At 42.3% G+C, this 27829-nt stretch overlaps 1 protein-coding gene across 13 annotated transcripts in view; it reads right to left on the reverse strand.

The window, feature by feature from the left end:
• The window catches only part of LOC110523755 (protein-methionine sulfoxide oxidase mical2b), an 88756-nt gene extending 61195 nt beyond the window's left edge, over positions 1-27561 (reverse strand). For 8 of the 13 annotated variants that reach the window (XM_021602780.2, XM_021602790.2, XM_021602763.2 and 5 more), the window contains exons 1-7: positions 27275-27558; positions 15228-15590; positions 12400-12607; positions 9153-9269; positions 7639-7740; positions 6468-6623; positions 462-562 (exon numbers count right to left, since the gene is read on the reverse strand). In XM_021602780.2, the coding sequence (XP_021458455.2) occupies positions 462-562; positions 6468-6623; positions 7639-7740; positions 9153-9269; positions 12400-12607; positions 15228-15491 (948 nt within the window). In that variant the 5' untranslated portion in view covers positions 15492-15590; positions 27275-27558. Of the gene's footprint in view, positions 1-461; positions 563-6467; positions 6624-7638; positions 7741-9152; positions 9270-12399; positions 12608-15227; positions 15591-24439; positions 24591-27274 lie in introns of all 13 variants that reach the window. The other 5 variants (XM_036978367.1, XM_021602799.2, XM_021602806.2 and 2 more) reach the window with 5 other exon arrangements.
• Between the last annotated feature and the right edge of the window lie 268 nt (positions 27562-27829).

A 27829-nucleotide genomic window follows, 5' to 3' on the forward strand; every position in this document is an offset into this window, starting at 1 on the left:
GCCCTCACATGCAAATCCCCATCATATTCTTTTATCAAACATTTCCATTGTACAATTTAAAATATAAGCCAAGAGCTAGCCGACAATTTGAACCAGTCAAGGCAGCAGTGCTATGACGAGAGCTTAAAGACTACACACAGTCACATTCAGAGCAGGAAGGATGAGGAGTCCATCTTCACTGAAGGAGAAAATAAATGAAAACAAGCCTTCAGAGACCAGACACACACACAGGTGCCAGATTCCTTCTCACCCAGCAACACCTTTTCCTCTCTCACTCCACTCCAATGTATCTTGTTCTGTGCTTTTATTCCCAGTTCAAACAAAGGGCTGAGATTTAGCACCCTCTGGCAGATAGGGCACAATGGCACAGCTGTGAATATCTGAACTGTTGGGGATTAGAAGAGTGGGTGAATCACATATGGGGAAAGTGAAAACAAAGGAGCAAAACAAACATCACTCACATGAATGATGACCCCCTTGTCCAGCAGACTCTGCTTCTTTGCAGTCATCACAAAGTAGTGTGTGTTGTCTCTGTAGTACACAATGTTCTCCAGGTCAATCCCTGCAACAACAAGAAAACAAAGATGAATTAACACCTTTATGTCCTTCATCATGTTGACCAGGTTGACCGTACAACCAGTGGGGTGGTTGTATTAGTTGACCAACTGTACAGTAGGGATTCGCCCAGTGGATCATGTTTCACATACAGTGTGCATCTTATGATCCATGTGAGTGATGGGGCCGAACCTTTCATTAACTTCTTCGGGCTAGGGAGCAGTTTTCGGAAGTTTGGATGAATGAGGTGCCCAAAGTAAACTGCCCGTTACTCAGGCCCAGAAGCTAGGATATGCATATAGTGGGGAGAAAAAGTATTTGATATACTGCCGATTTTGCAGGCTTTCCTACTTAAAGCATGTAGAGGTGTGTAATTTTTATCATAGGTACACTTCAACTGTGAGAGACGGAATCTCAAACAAAAATCCAGAAAATTATGTTGTATGATTTTAAAGTAATTAATTTGCATTTTATTGCATGACATACAGTGGGGCAAAAAAAGTATTTAGTCAGCCACCAATTGTGCAAGTTCTCCCACTTAAAAAGATGAGGCCTGTAATATTTATCATAGGTACACTTCAACTATGACAGACAAAATGAGGGGAAAAAAATCCAGAAAGTCACATTGTAGGATTTTTTAAGAATTAATTTGCAAATTTTGGTGGAAAAAAGTATTTGGTCACCTACAAACAAGCAAGATTTCTGGCTCTCACAGACTCCTCTGTCCTCCACTCGTTACCTGTATTAATGGCACCTGTTTGAACTTGTTGTCAGTATAAAAGACACCTGTCCACAACCTCAAACAGTCACACTCCAAACTCCACTATGGCCAAGACCAAAGAGCTGTCAAAGGACACCAGAAACAAAATTGTAGACCTGCACCAGGCTGGGAAGACTGAATCTGCAATAGGTGAGCCGCTTGGTTTGAAGAAATCAACTGTGGGATCAATTAGGAAATGGAAGACATACAAGACCACTGATAATCTCCCTCGATCTGGGGCTCCACGCAAGATCTCACCCCGTGGGGTCAAAATGATCACAAGAACGGTGAGCAAAAATCCCAGAACCACACGGGGGGACCTAGTGAATGACCTGCAGAGAGCTGGGACCAAAGTAACAAAGCATTTGGATGATCCAGAAGAAGATTGGGAGAGTGTTATATGGTCAGATGAAACCAAAATATAACTTTTTGCTAAAAACTCAACTCGTCATGCTTGGAGGACAAAGAATGCGGAGTTGCATCCAAAGAACACCATACCTACTGTGAAGCATGGGGGTGGAAACATGAATGGGGCCATGTATCGTGAGATTTTGAGTGAAAACCTCCTTCCATCAGCAAGGGCATTGAAGAAGAAATGTGGCTGGGTCTTTCAGCATGACAATGATCCCAAACACACCGCCCGGGCAACGAATGAGTGACTTCGTAAGAAGCATTTCAAGGTCCTGGAGTGGCCTAGCCAGTCTCCAGATCTCAACCCCATAGAAAATCTTTGGAGGGAGTTGAAAGTCCATGTTGCCCAGCAACAGCCCCAAAACATCACTGCTCTATAGATCTGCATGGAGGAATGGGCCAAAATACCAGCAACAGTGTGTGAAAACCTTGTGAAGACTTACAGAAAACATTTGACCTCTGTCATTGCCAACAAAGGGTATATAACAAAGTATTGAGAAACTTGTTATTGACCAAATACTTATTTTCCACCATAATTTGCAAATAAAAATCCTACAATGTGATTTTCTGGATTTTTTTTCTCCCATTTTGTCTATGATGAAAATTACAGGCCTCATCTTTTTTAAGTGGGAGAAATTGCACAATTGGTGGCTGACTAAATACTTTCTTGCCCCACTAACTATTTGATACATCAGAAAAGCAGAACTTAATATTTGGTACAGGAACCTTTGTTTACAATTACAGAGATCATACGTTTCCTATAGTTCTTGACCAGGTTTGCACACACTGCAGCAGGGATTTTGGCCCACTCCTCAATACAGACCTTCTCCAGATTTCGGGACTGTCGCTGGGCAATACGGACCTTCAGCTCCCTCCAAAGATTTTTTATTGGGTTCAGGTCTGGAGACTGGCTAGGCCACTCCAGGACCTTGAGATGCTTCTTACGGAGCCACTCCTTAGTTGCCCTGGCTGTGTGTTTTGTGTCGTTGTCATGCTGGAAGACCCAGCCACGACCCATCTTCAATGCTCTTACTGAGGGAAGGAGGTTGTTGGCCAAGATCTTGCGATACATGGTCCCATCCATCCTCCCCTCAATACGGTGCAGTCATCCTGTCCCCTTTGCAGAAAAGCAACCCAAAATAATGATGTTCCCACCTCCATGGGTGGATGGTGTTCTTGGGGTTGTACTCATCCTTCTTCTTCCTCCAAACACGGTGAGTGGAGTTTAGACCAAAAAGCTCTATTTGTCTCATCAGACCACATGACCTTCTCCCATTCCTCCTCTGGATCATCCAGATGGTCATTGGCAAACTTCAGATGGGCCTGGACATGCGCTGGCTTGAGCAGGGGGACCGTGCGCTGCAGGATTTTAATCCATGACGGCCTAGTGTGTTATTAATGGTTTTCTTTGAGACTGTGGTCCCAGCTCTCTTCAGATCATTGACCAGGTCCTGCCGTGTAGTTCTGGGCTGAACACTCACCTTCCTCATGATCATTGATGCCCCACGAGGTGAGATCTTCCATAGAGCCCCAGACCGAGGGTGACTGACCGTCATCTTGAACATCTTCCATTTTCTGATTATTGCACCAACAGTTGTTGCCTTCTCACCAAGCTGCTTGCCTATTGTCCTGTAGCCCATCCCAGCCTTGTGCAGGTCTACAATTTTATCCCTGATGTCCTTCCACAGCTCTCTGGTCTTGGCCATTGTGGAGAGGTTGGAGTCTGTTTGATTGTGTGTGGAAAGGTGTCTTTTATACAGGGAACGAGTTCAAACAGGTGTAGTTAATACAGGTAATGAGTGGAGAACAGGTCTGTGAGAGCCTGAATTGTTACTGGTTGGTAGGTGATCAAATACTTATGTCATGCAATAAAATGCTAATTAATTACTTAAAAATCATACAATGTGGTTTATTGGATTTTTTTAGATTCCGTCTCTCACAGTTGAAGTGTACCTATGATACAAATTACAGACCTCTACATGCTTTGTAAGTAGGAAAACCTGCAAAATCGGCAGTGTATCAAATACTTTTTCTCCCTACTGTAATTGGTAGTATTGGACAGAAAACACTCTGAAGTTTCCAAAACTTAAAATAATGTCTGAGTATAACAGAACTGATATGGCAGGCATAAACCCGAGGACAATCCATCCCCAAAAAATTAATTCAGCTCACCTCTGATTACAATGGCTGGGAATGGGAATATAAAACCAAGTCCTGCCAGATTGCAGTTCCTAGGACTTCCACTAGATGTCAACAGTCTTTAGAAATGGTTTCAGGCTTGTTTTTTGAAAAATTAGCTAGAATTTGTTGTTTTTCTAAGAGGCTCCCATTTTGGCTGTAGTGTTTGTAGCGTATTCCGGTCTCCGGTATTCTCCGTCTTAAATTATATAATTTATTTACATAATAGGGTACCTGAGGATTGATTAGGAATGTTGTTTGACTTGTTTAGAAGAACTTGGTAATTTACGGGATTCATTTTGAACGAGGGAAACCGGTGGATTACGGAGTCAAGCGCACCATTGAAGCTTACTTTTTTGGGATATAATGGACTGTATCGAACAAAAGGACCATTTGTTATGTAGCTGGGACCCTTGTGATTGCAACCAGATGAAGATCTTCAAAAGGTAAGTGATTTATTTTATCACTATTTCTGACTTTCGTGTTGCATCTGCTTGGTTGGAAAATGTATGTAATGCTTTTTCTTGCGGGGCGCTGTCCTCAGATGGGGAAAGCATGGTGTGCTTTCCCCGTAAAGCCTTTTTGAAATCTGACAAAGCAGGTGGATTAACAAGTTACGCTTTTAACTTCTTATGGCTTGGGGGCAGTATTGAGTAGCTTGGATGAATAAGGTGCCCAGAGTAAACTGCCTGCTACTCAGGCCCAGAAGCTAAGATATGCATATTATCAGTAGATAATTTGGATAGAAAACACTCTGAAGTTTCTAAAACTGTTTGAATGATGTCTGTGAGTATAACAAAACTCATATGGCAGGCAAACACCTGAGAAGAAAATCCAACCAGGAAGTGAGAAATCTGAGGTTTGTAGTTTTTCAACTCTTTGCCGATCCGAGATAGTGTCAATTTTGGTCTTAAAATTTGTTCTTAAAATTTGGTCCGATTGCACTTCCTAAGGCTTCCACTAGATGAGAGTTGATTGAGTAAGAGGTCTGCCAGAAGGCCATGAGCTCATTCAGGCATGCTCCTGAGAGAGAGGTAGCTGTGTTCCATTGCATTTCTAAAGACAAAGGAATTCTCTGGTTGAAATATTATTGAAGATTTGTTAAAAACATGCTAAAGATTGATTCTATACATCGTTTGACATGTTTCTACGAACTGTAATGGATTTCTTTTACTTTGTCTGGTCTGCGCGTCGTGAATTTGGATTTGTGAACTCAAGGCGCAAAAAAAAAAAAAAAAAAAAAGAGGTATTTGGACATAATGGACTTTATCGAACAAAACAAACATTTATTGTGGAACTGGGATTCATGGGAGTGCATTCTGATGAAAATCAAAGGTAAGTGAATATTTATAATGCTATTTCTGTCTTCTGTTGACTCCACAACATGGCAGATATCTGTATGGCTTGTTTTGTTCTCCGAGCGCCGTACTCCGATTATAGCATGGTGTGCTTTTTCCATAAAGCTTTTTTCAAATCTAACACAGCGGTTGCATTAAGGAGAAGTTTATCTAAAGTTCCATGCATAACTCTTGTATCTTTATCAATGTTTATTATGAGTATTTCTGTAAATTGATGTGGCTCTCTGCAAAAATCACCTGATGTTCAGTAATGTTTTGCTTCCAAAACATTACTGAACGTAATGCGCCAATGTAAACAGATTTTTGGATATAAATATGAACTTTATCGAACAAAACATACATGTATTGTGTAACATGAAGTCCAATGAGTGTCATCTGATGAAGATCAAAGGTTAGCGATTAATTTAATCTATTTCTGCTTTTTGTGACTCCTCTCTTTGGCTGGAAAAATGGCTGTGTTTTCTGTGACTAGGTACGGACCTAACATAATCAGATGGTGTGCTTTCACCATAAAGCCTTTTGAAATCGAACACTGTGGTGGGATTAACAAGTTTCTTTAAAATGGTGTAAAATAATTATGAGATTTGTTTGAATTTGGTGCCCTGCACTTTCACTGGCTGTTGTCATATCGATCCCATTAACGGGATCTCAGCCGTAAGAAGTTAAATGATGTAGGACCCTTATTTTCACAAATGTTTAATATTACGATTTCTGTAAATTGAATTTGACGCTCTGCAATTTCACCGGATGTTGTCGAGGTGGGACGCTAGCGTCCCAATGATCCGTAAGAAGTTAAGAGGGGATTGGACGGGAAGGGATTCCAGCCTGTCTTCACTGCTGAGCCAACTGTCCTCACAAAGCCAAGCAAACAGAGAAATCAGCAGCACAGGATCCTCCATGTGTTCTAGCATGGCAAAGCACATCTTATCTACCCGACAGGCTGGTACGTCATCGTAAACGCAACACTCCCTTTTTTGTAGGAGCCACACTAGTTTGGACTGATGTGATGACACCTAGGGAATCAGAATTCCAAAAAAAGGTAAATAGAAGGTCAATTAGCCTGGTCGCAGATCTGTTTGTGCTGTCTTGACAACTATGGTCATTGGCAAGACTGTACAAAGAGATCACAGACCAGGCTATAGGTCATTGCCCTGGAGAAGGGTAAATGCAGGCGTGTTGGGGGTCAGGTTTGGTAGAGGACCCACCTGTCTCCTCTTTGAGCTCCAGGAAGAACTTCTGGTTGAAGATGAAGGCCACTCCGCTGATCTCCTCTACCTTGGCCTCGGCCGTGGTGTTCCTGTTGACAAAGTTGGCTGTGATGGCGATGGCCAGCTTACCCCGGAACTCCTTTCTCTTGAAACCTGAGGGGAAAGTATTGTTATTGTTCTGCTTAACATTTTGGAAGTCAATCATTTTATATTAAACTGGGTCAGATTATGTAATAAATCAGAGTAATAATTGTATTGTATTATTCTTATAGCACCATGTAATAAACAGACTGATGAAGGTTCAGATTAAGCAAAAACAATTAAAACGATGGTAGAATTGCAAAATACTACCTTTGAACTTTGAGTAATAATTGTCTGGGTGATGATTTACCCATTTGCTTCCCTTCTTAGGTGCAGTTAGACTACACTCAAGACTGATGCCAATACTGCAATTGACTTTCACCTGTCACATGACCAGGGTCAGTCTGTATACACGCCATTTACCTTCTCAGGCTCCCAGGTAGACCTCTGGGCAAAGTGCTCTGATGCAGTTCAAATGTTGCCAGTGCTAACTAGAGTACTACTCTTCATCTGCAGTTAAGACACTACCAGAGGTGCAACTTCGGTTTTAGAAGTGGGGGGACATAACTAAAAAATATATATATTAATTTCAGAATGTGGGGAGGACATGCCCCGCCCCCCCCCCCCCCCCCCCCGTCCCCAGTGAAAGTTGCGCCCCTAGTCACTACAATCAAAACCAGTCAGCCAATGTGCCCTTGGAGTGCAGCTCAAACTGTCAACAGGAAGGATTTGGAGCTAAAAAAGGAGCGTCGCACCATCTCGCCCCAACTCAGCAACCTCGGTTCCTATAAAATGAATGACTTGTGTTTTGAACCATAGCTTTAAAGGGCTCCCTCAATGTATGCTAGAAGCAATCCACTGTGTAAACGTGCATGTATTCCCTCAGGCTTTTTTCCTCTCACATACTGTAACACCTTGTTTGCGTGCATTTCTATTGGACTTTCCCTGTCTAGTATTTTATGGATGAGTGAAACTCTGTAGTTGAAAATGTTCAGGTGTGCAACTTTTAGCTGTGCACCAAGGGTCTTCCAGGCTCCTGTCAATGTTAAAACAGTCAAACATTAACATCTCCATCGTGTGTTCTCACCATCTAGCGTGTTTCTGCGTCCATCCGCACCGATCACCACGTCAAATTCATAGTCAGTGAGGGGGTGGTTTGATGGTCTAATCTCAGCTCTCCATCCAAGCCCTGGGAAAAGGAGAAGATACAGTATTAGACAAGCGTTCGAGACAGCAGCATGTCACGAATACAGCAATATATTGTAAACATTTCCTGTTTTCCATGACTGTTAAGGTTTCATCCGAGTTTGTTATTGGATGACGAGTCACTACATGGTGCTTTTAGATTAATGTGAGGGCACGGTTAAATACATAGCCAAGTTCTCTGCAACTATTTATTTTATTTGTATTTAACTTAGGCAAGTCGGTTAACAACAACGACTGCCTACCCCGGCCAAACCCAGACGACGTTGGGTCAATTGTGCGCCGCCCTGTGGGACTCCCAATATCATGGCCGGATGTGATACATCCTGGATTCGAACCAGGTAGTGACGCCTCCTGCACTGAGATGCAGTGCCTTAGACCGCTGCGCCACTCGGGAGCCCATATAGCTGGAGTCTTGCTGGGGGTTTGCAATCTTTCACAATGCAGCGTGGTAAGTGGCAATGATGCAGAGCGAAAACAGTGACCCTCTCCATATCAGCTCAACACTCGTGCCACACCGTCTTACAGAAACGCGCCAGGCCCATTCTCCTGAGGTACCCCCTGAAGGACACGGTCACTGCTGCAGAGAAGGACACACTGCAACCCTAAATTTAGGCTAGTCTTCCTTCTGTCTTCTTCTATATTTATCCATCTAGTGACAAGTCTGCCACCACATGCTACTGAAGAAATAACCGGGAGAAAAACAGGACGCTTGTTTAAATCCAATGTTCAAAATCAAAAGAATGGGACAGTTGGTGAAGCTTAGGGACTCTGAAGAACTTTGAAATACAGCTTCATAAATATACAATGGGCTTGTTTTTGGCATCAACTCAAATTAGGCAAGCAACATTGCAAGCTGATAATTCGCAGAATAACAATGTAAAAAGCAGATTTATGACAAATATGCAAGCATGAAATAACAGTAAAATAAAACAGAAATAAATTGTTTGTTGTAAACACAGCTGTTTAGTGATTGCCATGGCATGAAGGCCAGGCTTGTGACAGTCATGGAATTTTGAATGATGGTTGTTGTTCAGCCAAATGACCCTCGGTCACCATTATATTCATTTGAATAGCAAAATAATTAAGCAAGAAATATATAAATGTGCTGCCGCAGGGAGGGGGGGGGGCATTGCCTAAGCAACCAAAGACTTGTTTGCTACACCATTTTACCCCTGAAACCAACTCAACAGCCCAAATGGTGGTGGTGGGGTTCATGATGTTCTTCATCCATAATCGTAGGTTACACAATTATACGGTACTTGTGCAAGCCCTAATGGAGGTTTGAAGTTCTGATACTACCTTTCACAAACTGATGCCGGACCTGATACCACTGGGTCAGATTCAAAAGTGTAGGGACAGAAAGCTGTATTTTCGGACAAAAAAATAAATAGTTACCTTCATTCTCCTGGTTGTCCAGTGGTTCCAGCAGTTTAACAAACTCCACATTAACATGGACCTCCACTCCCACGATGAGGGAGACCTTCAGCAGCATGAGCTGGAGCTGGCGAATACCTTCATAGACAAACAGATCAGGTATATTTAAAGTGGCAGTGCAGTTTCTAAAATATATATATATATAAAAAAAAAAGTGATTTTACTGATACAGTATTTTCCCATTATGAAAAATATGTTAAAACGCCTTTTTGTGTAAGAGCAGTTTGAAAAATAATTCCTGGATTTTCAGCCTGTACAGGTGGGATGGAGTTTTTGGCCCAGATCCAATCACATCACAATCTGATCTGATCATTCTGACTATCACCACCATCATCTTTTATTTGCATATGCATCCTCCTACTTTGAAGGCGTAAGAAGGGTAGGCTCTAGAGTCTAAATAATCCTATCCGCTGTTAGATTGGAAATAAGCCCACGAACGGCTAGTAAAAGCTCAAACCAAGTTAATTCACCAACTGGGTATCACAGCTACCTAAGACAAAGCCTTACACATCTGGACAACAAATACATCCGTTGCTAGACAGGATTTAAGGGATGCCTGTTCTTTCTCACTTCATCTGACCTCGGCCCAAATTCCTCCCTCCTCCCCATCTCACAGCTGTCCTCCTACCTTATCTGTTGACTGAAACCAGACTGTGGCCCTTCTCTCCATAGGATACCTAATATCTAACAATATGTTCTGACAGAATGTAAACTTTCTGCATTACCCTCTCTCCCTCAGTAGCATGAATAAGGATATTTCAAGTTTAGAAGTCAGTACCCATCACCGCCAATCGGACTTTTATGGAAATACAAATGTAAATGTATCGACACGCCCACACAATCAGACTGAGCATTTCAATGGCAAAATGAGGCTCAGGGAAATAAATGATAAAAAAATGTTTTTGGTGTTATTTTCATGAAATAAACAGTGATTTGTTAGACATAGTGATCATTAAAAAAAACTGCATGGGGGCTTTAACACATATCCATCAACACACAATATCCAATAACCTGTGGCCTTGCTAGGCTTAGAGACAAGGTTGTGAAATGCCACATGACTGATTCCATTCTGAGGTATAGGTGTAGCTAGCTAGCAGCTGGTAAGTCTGTTTTCAACTTCATAAGTTAACGTGAGAAGCAGTATTTATGACCCTGATAAAGGACACCAGAAGGTCACTATCTGGCAGCATTGGTTTGAAAAACACACAACATTTGCATTTATGGACTCCTCAACTTTGCATGTTATCTAAGGCAAGGAAGTAGCAGGGAGATGTATAACTCTCTCACACAATCATCAGATCTCTCGGCAGAGCGACCTGGAAATACAGTACCAGTCAAAGGTTTGGACACACCTACTCCAACAGTTTCTCTATATTTACTATATTATAGAAGTGAAGACATCAAAACTATGAACACATATGGAATCATGTAGTAACCAACAAAAATTTAAATGTGTTAAACAAATCTAAATATATTTAATGTTTGAGATTCTTCAAAGTAGCCACCCTTTGCATTCTTGCAACCTGCTTCATGAGGTAGTCACCTGGAATGCATTTAAATTAACAGGTGTACCTTGTTAATTTGAGGAATTTTTCCTTCTTAATGTGTTTGAGCCAATCAGTTGTCTTGTGACAAGGTAGGGGTGGTATACAGAAGATTGCCCTATTTGTTAAAAGACCAAGTCCATGTTATGGCAAGAACAGCTCAAATAAGCAAAGAGAAATGACAGTCCATCAGTACTTTAAGACATGTAGGTCAATCAATGCGGAAAATTTCAAGAACTGTCGCAAAAAACATCACGAGCTATAATGAAAATGGCTCTCATGACACCATCACAGGAAAGGAAGACCCCAAGTGACCTCTGCTGCAGTTGTTAAGTTCATTAGTGTTACCAGCCTCAGAAGTTTCAGGCCAAATAAATGCTTCAGAGTTCAAGTAACAGACAACTGTTCAGAGACTGTGTGAACCAGGCCTTCATGGTCAAATTGCTGCAAAGAAACCACTACTAAAAGGATAGCAATAAGAAGAAGACTTGCTTCAGCCAAGAAACACGAGCAATGGACATTAGACCGGTGGAAATCTGTCCTTTGGTTTGATGAGTCTAAATTAGAGATTCTTGATTCCAACCGCACGTCTTTGTGAGACGCAGAGTAGGTGAAAGGATGATCTCCGCATGTGTGGTTCCCACCGTGATGCATGGAGGTGGTGGTGTGATGGTGCTTTGCTGGTGACACTGTCAGTTATTTATTTAGAATTCAAGGCACACTTAACCAGCATGGTTACCACAGCATTCTACTGTGATATGCCATCCCATCTAGTTTACGCTTTATAGGACTATCATTTGTTAATCAACAGGACAATGACCCAACACACCTCCAGACTGTGTAAGGACTATTTGACCAAGAAGGAGAGTGATGAGTGCTGCATCAGATGACCTGGCCTCCACAATCACCTGACCTCCATTTTTATTTTTTTAAACACACCTTTATTTAACTAGACAAGTCCGTTAAGAACATATTCTTCTTAACAATGACAGCCTACACCGGCCAAACCCAGACTATGCTGGGCCAATTGTGCCACCCTATAGGACTCCCAATCACAGCCGGTTGTGATACAGCCTGGAATCGAACCAGGGTGTCTGTAGTGAAGCCTCTAGCATTGAGATGCAGTGCCTTAGACCACTGCGACACTAGGGATGGTTTGGGGCGAGTTGGACTGCAGAGTGAAGGAAAAGCAGCCAACAAGTGCTCAGCATGTTTGTGAACTCCTTCAATACTGTTGAAAAAGCATTCCAGGTGAAGCTGATTGAGAGAATGCCAAGTGTGCAAAGCTGTCAAGGCAAAGGGTGGCAACTTTGAAAAATATCAAATATACTTAGATGTGTTTATCACTTTACTGGTTACTACATGATTCCATGTGTGTTATTTCAAAGTGTTGATGTCTTCACAATTATTCCACAATGTAGAAAATAGCAAAAAATAAAATAAAAACCCTTGAATGATTAGGTGTCCTAACTTTTTTGGACTGGTACTGTATATTGAAATTCTAACTGAAGAACATGGGAGTGACAGATCATGTAACAATGTTCCCATCTGAAAAATACCTTAGTCTGTTTTCCCCAGCAGTACACCAAAACAATGAAGAATAATATTACTTAACATACTTCCCAATGAGATAAGAATGGCATTACGAAAAGTATGAAACTTACTGATGTGATCTATGGCTCCGGCACAAAATTTGCCATAGAACTTCTTGGCCCCGAGGCCCCTGAGGTCGTGGATGGTGTAGGGCCACAGGTGGAGCACGTTGTTTCTGGAGAAGGTGTCCCTCTTCTCAATCACCACCACCTTGGCCCCCAGCAGAGCCAGCTCGATGGCTGTGCGCAGGCCACAGGGCCCTCCTCCAATGATCAAAGACTGGGCGGGGGCAGGAGGAGAACAAGAGCAACATCAGTATACAGTAAAAACTGTAATTAAAACAACCAAGGTAAACTGGTTGAAAGGTGAAATGAAGTGTGATTATAGAAAATGTGATCAGCTACATCGAAGGCGTTTTCTTCTATATAAGTTATATTGTAGTGCAACCTCTGGTATACTGTGGCATGGTTTGTTTAACTTTACAATCAATGGTTTGGCATTAATTTTAAAGTAAAACATCCGAGTCTCAGCACCATTCTGTTAAAACGTCTTGGTGACAGGGGGCAGTATTTTCACATCCGGATGAAATGCATGCCCAAAATAAACTGCCTGCTACTCATCCACAGAAGATAAGATATGCATATTATTAGTAGATTTGGATTTTTAAAAAACACTTGAAGTTTCTAAAACTGTTTGAGTCATGTCTGAGTATAACAGAACTTATTTAGCAGGCGAAACCCCGAGGACAAATTATTCGGATTAAAAAAAAACAATTGAGGTCACTCTTTTCAATGGCTTTTCATTGGGAATCCAGATTTCTAAGGGACCTTCTTGCAGTTCCTATCACTTCCACTGGATGTCAGTCTTTAGAAATTGGTTGAGGTTTTTCCTTTGTGTAATGAAGAAGTACGGCCATCTTGAACAAGGGTAACTTGAAGTGTACTGTTAGATAGAGGCGCGTGACCAGAAAGCTAGCTACAGTTTGTATTCCTCCTGTATTGAACACAGATCATCCCGTCTTCAATTTGATCAATTATTTACTATTTTTTTTAAACCTAAAGTTGCATTACAAAAGTAGTTTGAAATGTTTTGGCAAAGTTTCCAGGTAACTTGAGATATTTTGTAGTCACGTTGCACAATTTGGAACCAGTGTTTTTTCTGGATCAAACCTGCCAAATAAATGGACATTTTGGATATATAGACGGGATTAATCGAACAAAAGGACCATTTGTGATGTCTATGGGAAATATTGGAGTGCCAACAAAAGAAGCTCGTCAAAGGCATAAATTATATTTTTATTTCTGCGTTTTGTGTCACGCCTGCAAGGTTGAAATATGCTCCTCTTTGTTTACTATGGCGCTATCCTCAGATAATAGCATTGTTTGCTTTCGCCGAAAAGCCTTTCTGAAATCTGACATGTTGGCTGGATTCACAACAAGTGTAGCTTTAATCTGCCCTCTTGCATGTGTGATTTCATGAAAGTTTGATTTTTATAGTAATCTATTTGAATTTGGCACACTGCATTTTCACTGGCTTTTGGCCAGGTGAGACGCTAGCATCCCACATATCCCAGAGAGGTCATGGAATTGCCCCTATGCTAAACATGCTAGAAAACATAGATATAAAATGGGCAGAATCATTATTTTTAACAGTCTGCATTCTTTGTTCCAATTCTTTGCAAAATCTGCAAATCTATCACAATTTTTTTTTCTTTTGGTAGGTTTCATATGCTTTCTTTGTTTAAAATGATCCCGTAGACGTGTGCAGCGTAGCGTTTCATTTCTCCACATTGCTCACAAGCATCTACCAGCTGGGTGTGCAGGGATATCACATCAAGACAGTGATACATGATAAGAGAGACACAAGCTCTGTTTCACCTGCATCACATTACCATGAAAGAGAAGTCACGTTATGAAGTTACTGTACAGCTAGTACTCTAACATACTGTAAACCATATAACTAAATAGAACACAGTTATATGTGCTTCTGTTTTACACTATACAGTGTAGTACGGAGGGACATAACATGTATCTACTCTTCCATTTTACAGACTGTTACAAATCTACACAGGGGGATGGAAGATTTCCCTTGTGGGCTATTTGAATAGTTAGGCCTTTCTTATTGGTATATTAACCAATTTACCACCTGTTGATAAATCTCTCACCAGGCAGACCAAAACTCCATCCAAGATGGTCTTTTCAAACAGCATGTTAAAAGGGTATCATCGTATTTTTCACAATTTCATAGTATTATTCCAGCTATGAAATAATATAAAAAAACATGGAAACCAAGTTGACTGCACGGGCCTTTAATACAAAGTAGCCTTTTCCATCCGACGGTGACCCCCTACATCTGACACAGGAAAGGTTAACACTTTATTTGGATAGTCCCAAGTAGATGGTTTGTAGATGTTTAGTACAGGGCTGAACTACCGCATTTAGGGCCCTGGGGCACCTACCTGCAGGGCCCCCAACCCCCGTTTGGTAGCCTTCGTTCAGAAGATGTTCAGTAACATTTAAACTAACTATCTACTAACCCTTATCCTAACCCTTATTCTAAACCCAAGCAAGCATTTTCTTATCAACAACCACTGTTGATAATATGACCATCTGTAGATCATCTATAAGGGACAAAGTTAAAAATCAAAACCCAACCACCTATGAATCCATCTTTATGCAGATATGGGATATTAACATGGACATGATCGAATCAATCCCAATGTGGGAGGTCTGCACAATGGCAAATACAGGGTTTGTTCATTTAAAGCTTGTTCCTTATATCTAGACGCTTTATTTCTTGTATCAAATCTAAATTACTTTAACCTATGTACTATCTGCCACATAGATGCGAGTGTGACTTGTGCATTTGCAATACTGTGATAGCTTGACTGACTTCTTACCCTGGTGCCCTCACAGGCTTTGGCTTTCTTGTACTCTTTGTGGCCGGCTCTCTTGTCCAGTTTGGTCCAGAGGGCCTTGGCCTTCCAATTGGTGACCGTGGCTTTGAGGTTGCTGTAGAAGTTCCTGTAGTCTAGCGGGTCCAGATCCATCTGCCTGCATAGGATACTAAAGGCCTGCAGAGTGCCCTTACATGTGGACGCCTGGACAAAATTCTCAAAGAGTTGCCCTGCCTGGGCACTCCTCTCATCCTCCTTTTCACCCATCTTCTGTTTTGGAGACTTGATCTGTCCGTCACTCCCTCGCTCTGTCTACAGCCGCTCTCGGGCTTAGTTAGACTATGATCAGACTCATCTCAGCGGGTTCTGGAAAAGAAAATGGCATTGGATTTTACTACAGTATCACTCTGCACTCAGACTGTGGTACTACAGGCAAAAATCAGGACATTTTCTCTGTGAAATGGTCTCCCAGTAATTAATAGCACTTAATAAACATTAAAACTCTTACTGAAATTAAAAATTACTTTGCTTAACATGTTTAAAATGAAAACAAGGTCACATTCTAACTGTACAGAATGTCTGAGGCTTAAAATAGACTCTACATGCACTCCTTGGTATTCAAAACCCTTCCTTTTTTACGTTACATCCTTAGTATAAAATGGATTCAATCATTTAATTTTTCCTCATCAAAATCAACATATTTTAAACAGAAATACCCGATTTACATAAGTATTCAGACCCCTTGCTATGAGACTCGAAATTGAGCTCGGGTGCATTCGGTTTCCATTGATCATCCTTGAGATGCTTCTACCACTTCATGTGGTAAATTCCATTGATTGGACATGATTTGGAAAGGTAAACACCTGTCTATATAACGTCCCATAGTTGACAGTGCATGTCAGAGCAAAAACCAAGCCATGAGGTCGAAGGAATTGTCCGCAGAGCTCCGAGACAGTATTGTGTCGAGGCACACATCTGGGGAAGGGTACCAAAAAAACCTTCTGCAGCATTGAAGGTCCCCAAGATCACAGTGGCCTCAATCATTCTTAAATGGAAGAAGTTTGGAACCACCAAAATTCTTCCTAGAGCTGTCCGCCCAGACAAACTAAGCAATCGGGGGAGAAGAGCCTTGGTCAGGGAGATGACCAACAACCCGATGGTCACGGACAGAGCTCCAGAGTTCATTTGTGGAGATAGTTGCCCTTCTGGAAGGTTCTCCCATCTCTGCAGCACTCCAATCAGGCCTTTATGGTAGAGTGTCCCGATGGAAGCCATTCCTCAGTAAGTCACATGACAGCCCACTTGGAGTTTGCCAAAAGGCACCAAAAAGAATTTCAGACCATGAGAAACAAGATTCTCTGGTCTAATGAAACCAAGATTGATCTCTCTGGCCTGGATGCCAAGCGTCACACCTGGAAGAAACCTGGAACCATCCCTACGGTAAAGCATGGTGGTGGCAGCATCATGCTGTCGGGATGTTTTTCAGTGGCAGGGACTAGTCAGGATTGAGGGAAAGATGAACAGAGCAAAGTACAGAGAGATCCTTGATGAAGACCTGCTCCAGAATGCTCAGGACCTCAGACTGGGCTTCACCTTACAACGACCCTAAGCACACAGCCAAGACAACGCAAGAGTGGCTTCGGGACAAGTCTCTGAACGTCCTTGAGTGGCCCAGCCAGAGACCAGCCTCTGGAGAGACCTGAAAATAGCTGTGCAGCAACGCTCCCCATCCAACCTGACAAAGCTTGAGAGGATCTGCAGAGAAGAATGGGAGAAACTCCTGAAATACAAGTGTGCTAAGCTTGTAGCATCATACCCAAGAAGACTTGAGGCTGTAATCGCTGCCAAAAGTGCTTCAAAAAATGTACTGAGTACTTTGTTGAAACACCTTAAGTATCATATTGTACCTCCGGGGGGGGGGGGGGGGGGGGGGGACGACTATTTAATCCATCTTAGAATACGGTTGTAATGTAACAAGATGTGGTAAAAGGGAAGGGGTCTGAATACTTTCCAAATGCACTGTAAGGTTGTAAACCAAAATTTCCATTGAGCAGTTAGAGGGAAACAGGAACACTTGAAATAGTACGGCCTGTTTCAAGCATGAGGATGATTTTGCATAAATCCTCTAAAATACACCTAATTTGCATAGCTGAAGATATTCATCAGCTCATAATGACAGCTCTGAAACCATTAAAAGCCCAGGGATGAGATAAGATCTAAAACAATCTTTCCTCATTACAACACCAGTGTACCCTACACAACGTCCTACCTGCAGAAACTCCCATTACCTGTGTATATAATAGTCTCACTAGACAGCCATTCAACTAGTCACCATTCAGTAGTTTATCCTCTGTGCTTGTCTCCATAGTTAAAGTAAGGACTACTCATTTCAAGCAGCATATTGTAGAAGCATGTGGTCAGAGTGTATCTAAGGAAAATCAAATATATATTATTCAATGACCTTGTCTAATACATTCTCTCAACAATTACTTCTCTACCCTTCATGCCAATTGGAATGTAAACCTGGATGTGTCAAAGGAACTTGACAAAATCCCAATACCATCAAAGCACTACAGTAGTGGCAACTCTTCTCCAGAGAGGAGAGAGAAAGCATTTTCCATGAGGCCCGAAACAGGAGCTCCTTCAATAGTGGAAAGGCTATGTGCCGAATGCAACCTGAACAAGTGAGAAGTCTGGCTGCAGTGGCTGAGGCCTGCCAGTCCACAGTAGCTCCCCTCTCCCCACTGCTTTTAGTGGACCAGAAGGGGTGTCATCTCTCATACGTAATCACATTCGGCAGATAGCAACAACATCTAATCTAACACGGACGGAGTCTCTAGCATTGAAAGACAGCTGCTCTAGCATTGAAAAAAACAGTAACTCACACACACGTCCAGGGACTCGGTGTGGTATGGAAGTGTTCACGGCCTAATCTATATATAACCGATTGTAGCACTGTGCATTGTGGGAATTTGCACAGGAAGTGCCTAGCATGATATCGCGCTCACAATCTGCCTCTATTTGCAGAAACAGTTTTAAAATTGAGTACAGGAAAAACAAGACATTTTTATATTTCCACTGAAGTCCCTGCGTTTGTAATTAGACATGCACTCAGGGGAAATGTAGCTGCCTCCCTCTGTCATTCATATAGTCTAAACACTGTCCAAAGGATTTCACGTTACTGGAACAAAAGACACTGTTATGTCCTGTGTGGCGTGTAAACATGTCAACATGTACCAATGTCCAGCTCACGTTCAATGCAAAACAACCACAACGTAACAGAGGTCCATTGACTCGAGAGAACATAGCTTATCCAGAGAGAGCTTCATCTTGAGAGACCTTAATGGACAAAGAGTAGAAAGCAACATTGATCAAAATAATCAGATTCCATAAATAAGCCCGGTCTAGTCTCTATCAACAGGGAGCAGCACAACCACTAGGCTCCACAGAGACTCTCATGGGCAGTGGTGTGATGGAGCCAAGACTCCAGGACCCAGCAGGGTTATATATGCTGCCAAGTATAGGACAACTTTCCTTGCAAAGACACAGGTCACAATTTCTTAGCATTTCACCAAGCCTTGACTGGAGCTCTTCGACGACAGGTCTACGGAGTAAGAATGGTGGACCATTCTTGATACATACGGCAAACTGTTGAGCGTGAAAACCACAGCAGCATTGCAGTTCTTGACACAAACCTGTGCGCCTGGCACTTACCACCATACACCGTTCAAAAGGCACTTACATTTGTCTTGCCCATTCACACTGAATTGCACACATGCACAATCAATGTCTCAAGGCTTAAAACATCTTAAACCATTCTCCTCCCCTTCATCTACACTGATTGATGTGGATTTAACAAGTGACATCAATAAAAGGATAGTAGCTTCATCTGGTCACTCCATGTCATGGAAAGAGCAGGTGTTCTTAATGTTTTGTACACAGTGTAGGTTACCTGGAATTTGCCTTAGCTAGGGGATAGAATATATACATCCAGCTAACGAAGGAGTACAACGCACAGGCAAGACATGGGTATCAGTTACAACAGGAAGGGTTTCATTTCTGTAACAGCCAGAACTACAGAAAGTCAAATATAATTACCTAAAAATCTTTACTGTAAGACATTCCCTCAAACTCCTTTTTTTTTTCTTTAAAGAGTTTAATTGGACGACAAAGCAAAATGAGTTTGCTGTAGTACCCCAGAGTGTTAATGTCAAGAACAGAACAGTGCTGTCTGCCCAGCAGGCACAGTGCGAGGCAGAGAAAGTTGTGCCTTCTCAGTGTGAGACAGGAATCAAAGGAGAGCCGACAAGTGCCTGGCCAGACAGACTGTGTGCCAGCAACACCTTTGAAAAACGTGGCTCACTGGCTCAGAGCACCAATTAAAGAGATTCACAAAGACTTCTCTTCATACCACTACAGCCTGTGGAAACAGATCTTTGTAGAGTACAGTACAGGCAATGAGAATATCGTCAGACGCAATCTGGAGCATAGCACGTTGCTTTTCTGAGGGACGATCCAATGGTGTCACACTAAGGGTTAAGGGTTTAGGCGTGTCAGTGGTGGTGTGGTGAAAGAGAATTCAAAGCGGTTGGCTGGTGACATGCAGGTTTAAATATGATGCTGATTAACTCCAGCACGCTTTGTTTCCTCTGAGGCAGGAAACATCCACTGGAGGAATGTCAGAGAAATATGGACCTGATTCAGGACAGTTTGTTCGAGAAGAAAGAGAAGGAACACAAACAGAGAAGGCCTAAGGCCATTATGAAATATAATCCTATTATTCAGGCCAGCCGTTATCCTTTCGTCCAATCAGAAAAGGACATAACCTAACTTGACAAAAAAATAGCATTTTAATCAGAAATGAAATCTAATTAATAATATTTTAACTTAGATTCACCATGAAGATAATACAGAACAATCCATTGAAGAGCATAGTCTGACTCAGTCACAGTCCTCTTAATTGATTAGCATTTAACTTTATCAGAGAACTTCCTGCTTGACATGGCCTCCCGTCTGTCTACCCAACAGACAGTTTCATACGTTAGCCTTAAATGACCTGGGAATGTACAGTCATGTTTGGACACACCTACTCATTCAAGGGTTTTTCTTTATTTTGAATATTTTCTACATTGTAGAATAGTGAAAACATCAAAACTATGAAGTAACATATGGAATCATGTAGTAACCCCCCCCCCCCCAAAAAAAAAAAGAAACAAAAAAAAAGTGTTAAATTAAAGATATATTTTAGATACTTCAAAGTAGCCACTCTCTGCCTTGTTGGCAGCTTAGCACACTCAGTACAAAGCTCTCCCTCACCCTCCATTTGGCAAATCTGACCATAACTATCTCCGGATTCCTGCTTACTCGCTCAATACGGAAGTGGTCAGATGATGCAGATGCTAAGCTGTAGGACTGTTTTGCTAGCACAGACTGGAATATGTTCCGGGATTCTTCTGATGGCATTGAGGAGTACACTACATTAGTCACTGGCTTCGTCAAAAAGTGCATCGATGACGATGTCCCCACAGTGACCGTACGTACATACCCCAACCAGAAGCCATGGATTACAGGCAATATCAGCACTGAGCTAAAGGGTAGAGCTGCCGCTTTCAAAGAGCGGGACTCTTACTCGGACAATTATGAAATCCCGCTATGCCCTCTGACGAACCATCAAACAGGCAAAGCTTCAACACAGGACTAAGATTGAATCCTACTACACCGGTTCAGATGATCATCGGATGTGGCAGGGCTGGTAAACTATTACGGACTACAAAGGGAAGCACAGCTGTGAGCGACACAGTGACACGACAAGCTAAATTACTTCTATGTCCGCGACGAGGCAAGCAACACTGAAGCATGCATGAGAGCACCAGCTGTTCCGGACGACTGTGTGAGTATGACCTTTAAAACAGGTCATCATTTTGGCCACAGGTCTGAAAGGATTACCAGGACGTTTTCTCTACTCTCTGGCAAGTGTATTCACTGACATTCTCTACCTGTCCCTGAACAAGTCTGTAATACCAACATGTTTCAAGCAGACCACCATAGTCCTTGTGCCCAAGATCACCAAGGTAACCTGTCTAAATGACTACAGACCCGTAGCACTCACGTTTGTAGTCATGAAGTGCTTTGAATGGCTGGTCATGGCTCACATCAATACCATTATCCCAGAAACCCTAGACCCACTAAATTTGCATACCGCCCCAACAGATCCACAGATGATGCAATCTCTATTGCACGCCACACTGCCCTTTCCCACCTGGACAAAAGAAACACCTATGTGAGAATGCTATTCATTGACTACAGCTCAGCGTTCAACACTACAGTGCCCTCAACACTCCTAACTAAGCTAAGGACCCTGGGACTAAACACCTCCCTCTGCAACTGAATCCTGGACTTCCTGTCGGTCCACCCCCAGGTGGTAAGAGTAGGTAACACATCTGCCACACTGATCCTCAACACAGGGACCCCTCAGGATTGTGTACTCAGTCCCCCCTGTACTCCCTGTTAACCCACCCATGACTGCATGACCAAGCATGACTCCAACACCATCATTAAGTTTGCCGATGACACAACAGCCTGATGACCGACAATGATGAGACCGCCTATACGGAGGAGGTCAGAAACCTGGCAGTGTGGTGCCAGGATAACAACCTCTCCCTCAATATGATCAAGACAATGGAGATGATTGTGGACTACAGGAAAAGGAGGGCCGAGCATGCCCCCATTCTCATCGATGGGGCTGTAGTGAAGCAGGTTGAGAGGTTCAAGTTCCTTGGTGTCCACATCACCAACAAACTGTCACGGTCCAAACACCAAGACAGTCGTGAAGAGGGCACGACAACGCCTTTGAGACTGAAAAGATTTGGCATTGGTCCTAAGATTCTCAAAAAGTTATACAGCTGCACTGGTTGCATCACTGCCTGGTACGGCAACTGCTCGGCCTCCGACTGCAAGGCACTACAGAGGGTAGTGCGTACGGCCCAGTACATCACTGGGGCTAAGCTCCTGCCATCCAGGACCTCTATGGCAAGCAGTGACAGAGGAAGGCTCTAAAAATTGCCAAAGACTCCAGCCACCCTAGTCATAGACTTTCTCTGCTGCCACACGGAAACGGTACTGGAGCGCCAAGTCTAGGTTCAAAAGGCTTCTTAACAGCTTCTACCCCCAAACCACAAGACTCCTGAACAGCTAGTAAAATGGCTACCCAGGATATTTGCATTGACCTGACCCACCCCCAACAAATTTCAGCTTGTTACAAAACAAGCAAACTGCTGTGAAATATATTGTCAATAACCAAAGATATTGTATTTTCAGCTGATGTACAAAACTTAAAGTAAAAGATGCAACAACAAAACGCATAGAAAAGAGCACATAGAAGCAGTAGATCTGTTCTTAGACTTGCTTTCAATGATAATGATAGATCTATAACTCACATTGTACTGTGAATTTGGTCAGGTTGCCCAAAAAGTTACATACTGCAGCTTTAAATGGATCACAACATTTTATTTGCAACTTTAGGTAGAAAACCAATTGCTTTTGCTCATGATGAAAATAAATGGTGTGGTCATCCTCACAAGTCAAGTCAGTTCTCCATGAAAGCAATTCAGTGTGTCCTTTTAGCAACCGAATGCTTCAACCAAACTCTCCTTGAGTCCAACAAATGTCAGCTTTCTGAGAGGGCTATGGTTAAATTCTCATATGAAGACTGTTCCTACAAGCACAAAACTTGAGATATGGGCTAGTGACTAAAATGTTGTGACAAACCTAATCAAATAATATAAATTGTAAACCAATGCACGAAGAAAACATCTTAGTGTGATTAGTGACATTTACCATTAAACCCAACCCCAATACCATTGCAAAACATTATACTGTGTGTGTTTGGGACTTCCCATTGAAGACCATGACATTGAAGCCATTAGAACTGCTGTAGCCTAATGGTTTGCTTGTTCACCAGGAATGGTCTAACTAATCTAGATATTTTTTAAGGGAATAAACCACAAGGGGCTATTTCCTGGACACATATTTAGCCAAGAGAAGGATGTACTGAATTTATTTCATGGAGGACTGGCTATAGGGATGGCAGGTAGCCTAGCGATTAAGTAACAGAAGAGAGAAAAAAAAAAAAAAAAAAAAAAAGAGTCTGCGGTTCTACCCTTGAGCAAGGCCCAATAACTGCTCCCTGGGTGCTGATGACATTGATGTCGATTAAGAAAGCCCCACGCACCTCTCTGACTCCTCTCTGAGAACCTTCGAGAAGGACAAACATCTCTGCAGCACTCCAACAATCAGGCATTTATGGTAGTGGCCAGACGGAAGCCACTCCTCAGTAAAAGGCACATTACAGCCCACGTGGAGTTGCCGAAAGGCCCCTACTCTCTGGTCTGATGAAACCAAGATTATTTGGCCTGAACGTCAAGCGTCACGTCTGGAGGAAAGCTGACACCATCCCTACGTTGAAGCATGGTGGCAGCATCATGCTGTGGGGATGTTTTTCAGCGGCAGGTACTTGGAGACTAGTCAGGATCGAGGGAAAGATGAACGGAGCAAAGTACAGAGAGATTCTTGATGAAAATCTGTTCCAGAATGCTCAGGACCTCAGACGACTACACACAGCCAAGACAACACAGGAGTGGCTTCCAGAGAAGTTTCTGAATGTCCCCGAGTGGCCTAGCCAGAGCCCGGACTTGAACATCTCTGGAAAGACCTGAAAATAGTTGCAACACTCCCCATCCAACCTGACAGAGCTTGAGAGCATCTGCATAGAAGAATGGGAGAAACTCCCCAAATACAGGTGTGCCAAGCTTGTAGCATCATACCCAAGAAGACTCAAGGCTGTAATCACTGCCAAAGTTGCTTCAACAAAGTACTGGGGCGGCAGGGTAGCCTAGTGGTTAGAGCGTTGGACTAGTAACAAGGTACAAATCTGTCGTTCTGCCCCTGAACAGGCAGTTAACCCACTGTTCCTAGGCCGTCATTGAAAATAAGAATTTGTTCTTAACTGACTTGCTAATAAAATAAAGGTAAAAAATAAAAAATACAAATAAAAAAAAAAGAGTAAAGAGTCTGAATACTTATGAAAAACTGAAATATCACATTTGTAAACATTTCTAAAAAACAGTTTGATTTGTCATTATGGGGTATTGTGTGTAGATTGTTTTATTTAACTAGGCAAGTCAGTTAAGTAATTTTATTCCAAACCCTCCCCTAACCTGGACGACACTGGTCCAATTGTGTACCACCCTATGGTACTCCCAATTACGGCCGGTTGTGATACAGCCCCGGATCAAACCAGGGCCTGAAGTGATGCCTCTTCCACTGAGATGCAGTGCCTTAGACCGCTGCGCCACTCGGGAGCATTGACTGAAAAACAATTGAATCCATTTTAGAATAAGGCTGTAACGTAACAAAATGTAGACTACTTTCAGAATACACTATGTGCATTATGTGGTGCTTTGCGACATACAATGTCCAAAAGTTACCTAGTAAAACACACAAGCAATCACAGTAATAATACTGTAAAAGGAAAATGTCCGTCTCCCGCTCACATGCTTCTATTCTATTTGTATGAATATTTTGGTCTCTGTCAACATTCCCAGAATATTTATTGGCCTCTGACAGAAACCCATCCGGTTCAACAGTGACACTGACACCACTAGCTCCTGGTGTATTTTTGTCTTGCCTCAGGGCTGATATGCAGGCACAGCCCTTATAAGACACTTATAAGTGACAGGGAGTAGTGAGACCTTGTGTAACTGTTTTTTGTCTCCCTTGAATGGGCAAGGGAGAGATTATTCTGAAAAGCTCACATGAAAAAGGTAGAATATTAACATATCTGCTGTAACAATGGGAATAAGGCCCTTATAGAAAAAAATCATTTGGCCATTGAGAGGGCTCAGGATTAAAGTCAAATTGGCAGGAACTACTGTACATCCAGTAAGAGCCAGGTTCTGCTCCCAAGAAATCTTGACCTGGAATACAATCATATAATTTGAGATGGTTTGGTTCCAACCGCTGTGTCTTTGTGAGACGCAGAGTATGTGAACGGATGATCTCTACATGTGTATGTAACAGTATAACTTTCGTCCGTCCCCTCGCCCCTCGAACCAGGGACCCTCTGCACACATCAACAACTGCCTCCCACGAAGCCTCGTTAACCATCGCACCACAAAAGCCGCAGCCCTTGCAGAACAAGGGTAACAACTACTTCAAGGCCTCAGAGCGAGTGACGTCACCGATTGAAACGCTATTAGCGCGCACAACCGCTAACTAGCTAGTCATTTCACATTGGTTACATGTAGTTCCCACCGTGAAGCATGGAGGATGGTGTGGGGGTGCTTTGCAGGGGACACTGTTGGTGATTTATTTAGAAATCAATGCACACTTAACCAGCATGGCTACCACAGCATTCTGCAGCAATACGCCATCCCATCTGGTTTGCGCTTAGTGGGACTATCATTTATATTTCAAAAGGACAATGACCCAACACACCTCCAGGCTGTGTAAGGGCTATTTGACCAAAGAGACTGATGGAGTGCTGCATCAGATGACCTGGCCTCAACCCAATTGAGATGGTTTGGGATGAGTTGGACCGAAGAGTGAAGGAAAAGCAACCAACAAGCGCTCAGCATATGTCGGAGGAAACACCGTTCAACTGGGTTCAACTGGCGACTGGGGTCAGCCTGCAGGCACCCGGCCCGCCATAAGGAGTCACTAGGACCCAATGAACCAATTAAACCCCCCCCCCCTTTCCTAACCAATTGTGCGCTGTCCTATGGGACTCCCGGCCATGGCCAGTTGTGGCTTAACTCTTAAACTTAACCCTAGCGGTTTAGCCACCTAGCTAGCGGTTTAGCCACCTAGCTAGCGGTTTAGCCACCTAGCTAGCGGTTTAACCACCTAGCTAGAATTCATAACATCTCATGTTTTGCCAATTCGTAACATATAATAGGAATTGTAATTCGTAATGTGATGACATCCACAAATGAATACATGCCATATGAAACAAAATATTTTGCTAAATGGAGTGTCTCAAATGTATATACAGAAAAATACAAAATTCTCTGAGACCAGGTTGTCAAGACAGCCTTGGTTACAACTTATCTATGTTGAAGATGTTACTCATATCAAATTGATGACTGTAGGCTATTTCAATAGTTTAGTGTCTCAAATAATCATACATGCACCATAGAAAACACTTGATTTTGCAGTAACAGTGCAGGGCCCCGTATGCACACATCACCCGTTGTAAAATATGGATCATGATCTTTTTAAACTAGGACTGTGCAGTGGTGGAAAAGTACTCAATTGTCATACTTGAGTAAAAGTAAAGATGCCTTAATAGAAAATGACTTAAATAAAAGTGAGTCACCCAGTAAAATACTACTTGAGTAAAAGTCTAAAAGCATCTGGTTTTAAATGTAGTAAGGTACAGTGGTGGAATAAGTACTCAATTATCATACTTGAGTAAAAGTTAAGTTAAAGTAAATGCTTTACATCAAATTTCGTATATTCAGCAAACCATACGACACGATTTTTTTTTTTTTAATTTACGGACAGACAGGGGCACACTCCAACACTCATACATAATTTACAAACTCCGTATTTGTGTTAATGGAGTCCGCCATAGCAGAGGCAGTAGGGATGACAATGCGTTATATTGATAAGTGCGTGAATTGGACCATATTGCTGTCCTGCCTGAGCATTTGAAATGTAACGAGTACTTTTGGGTGCCAGGAAAAATGTATGGGAGTAAAAAGTACACATTTTCTTTATGAATCCGGTGGAGTAAAAGTAACAGTTGTCACAAATATAAAAGTACAGATACCGCAAAAAACTATTTAAGTAAAAATACTTTGCATTACTACTTAAGTACTTTACACCACTGGGACTGTGTAACCAAACACTATTTATACAGTATTCAGAATCCGATAGCATCTCCCAATAAATGTATAAATATTTCAGTTGCACGCGTTGAACATAAATAATACGAGCTAAAGTTGAATAGAACACACGTGCAATGTATGTTTAAAGTGTTAAAAACTCACCTGAATAGTCGGTCAGTCGTACACTCACGCTCAAATGAGAAACAGACTGTCATTCACTGACATCTGTGTGTCAATTGAAACGAACTTCAAAATGACAGCTGTCCTAATCAAAACGCCTTGTTTTGTCCAGAATAAACAACGTTTCCACCGAGCAATAAACTTCAAGGTATCCAACTTCTATCTCAGTCAGTTGACTACTGAAAATGTTATGAAGTTATAGCCGACAAACCGGAGCCGGATAAAGCCTGACAAAGTCTTTAGAGGAGGTGCTACGGAGTTATGACGTCCAATGAGAAGCTGAGCGACCTTGGAGCGTAAATTTGCTGCCAAACGAATCCTCGGATCAACTGTGAGCAACTTTCTCCCTGTAAGTAGACCTCTAAAAACATTTTGGAACCTAATGCCTTTGAGAATAAATGGAGGAATAGTTAATGCATTATGTTGTCTAGCATAAAGAAGTTGCACAATTTGTCGTGACCGTCTTGACAGTGGGTAACATGTGACAATAGATGCCCAAGGCAGCACCCAAATAGTTAACTCCAAGGAGTCAATGTC

Source organism: Oncorhynchus mykiss, chromosome 1 (assembly GCF_013265735.2).
Source record: "Oncorhynchus mykiss isolate Arlee chromosome 1, USDA_OmykA_1.1, whole genome shotgun sequence".
NCBI classification, from domain to species: Eukaryota; Metazoa; Chordata; class Actinopteri; order Salmoniformes; family Salmonidae; genus Oncorhynchus; species Oncorhynchus mykiss.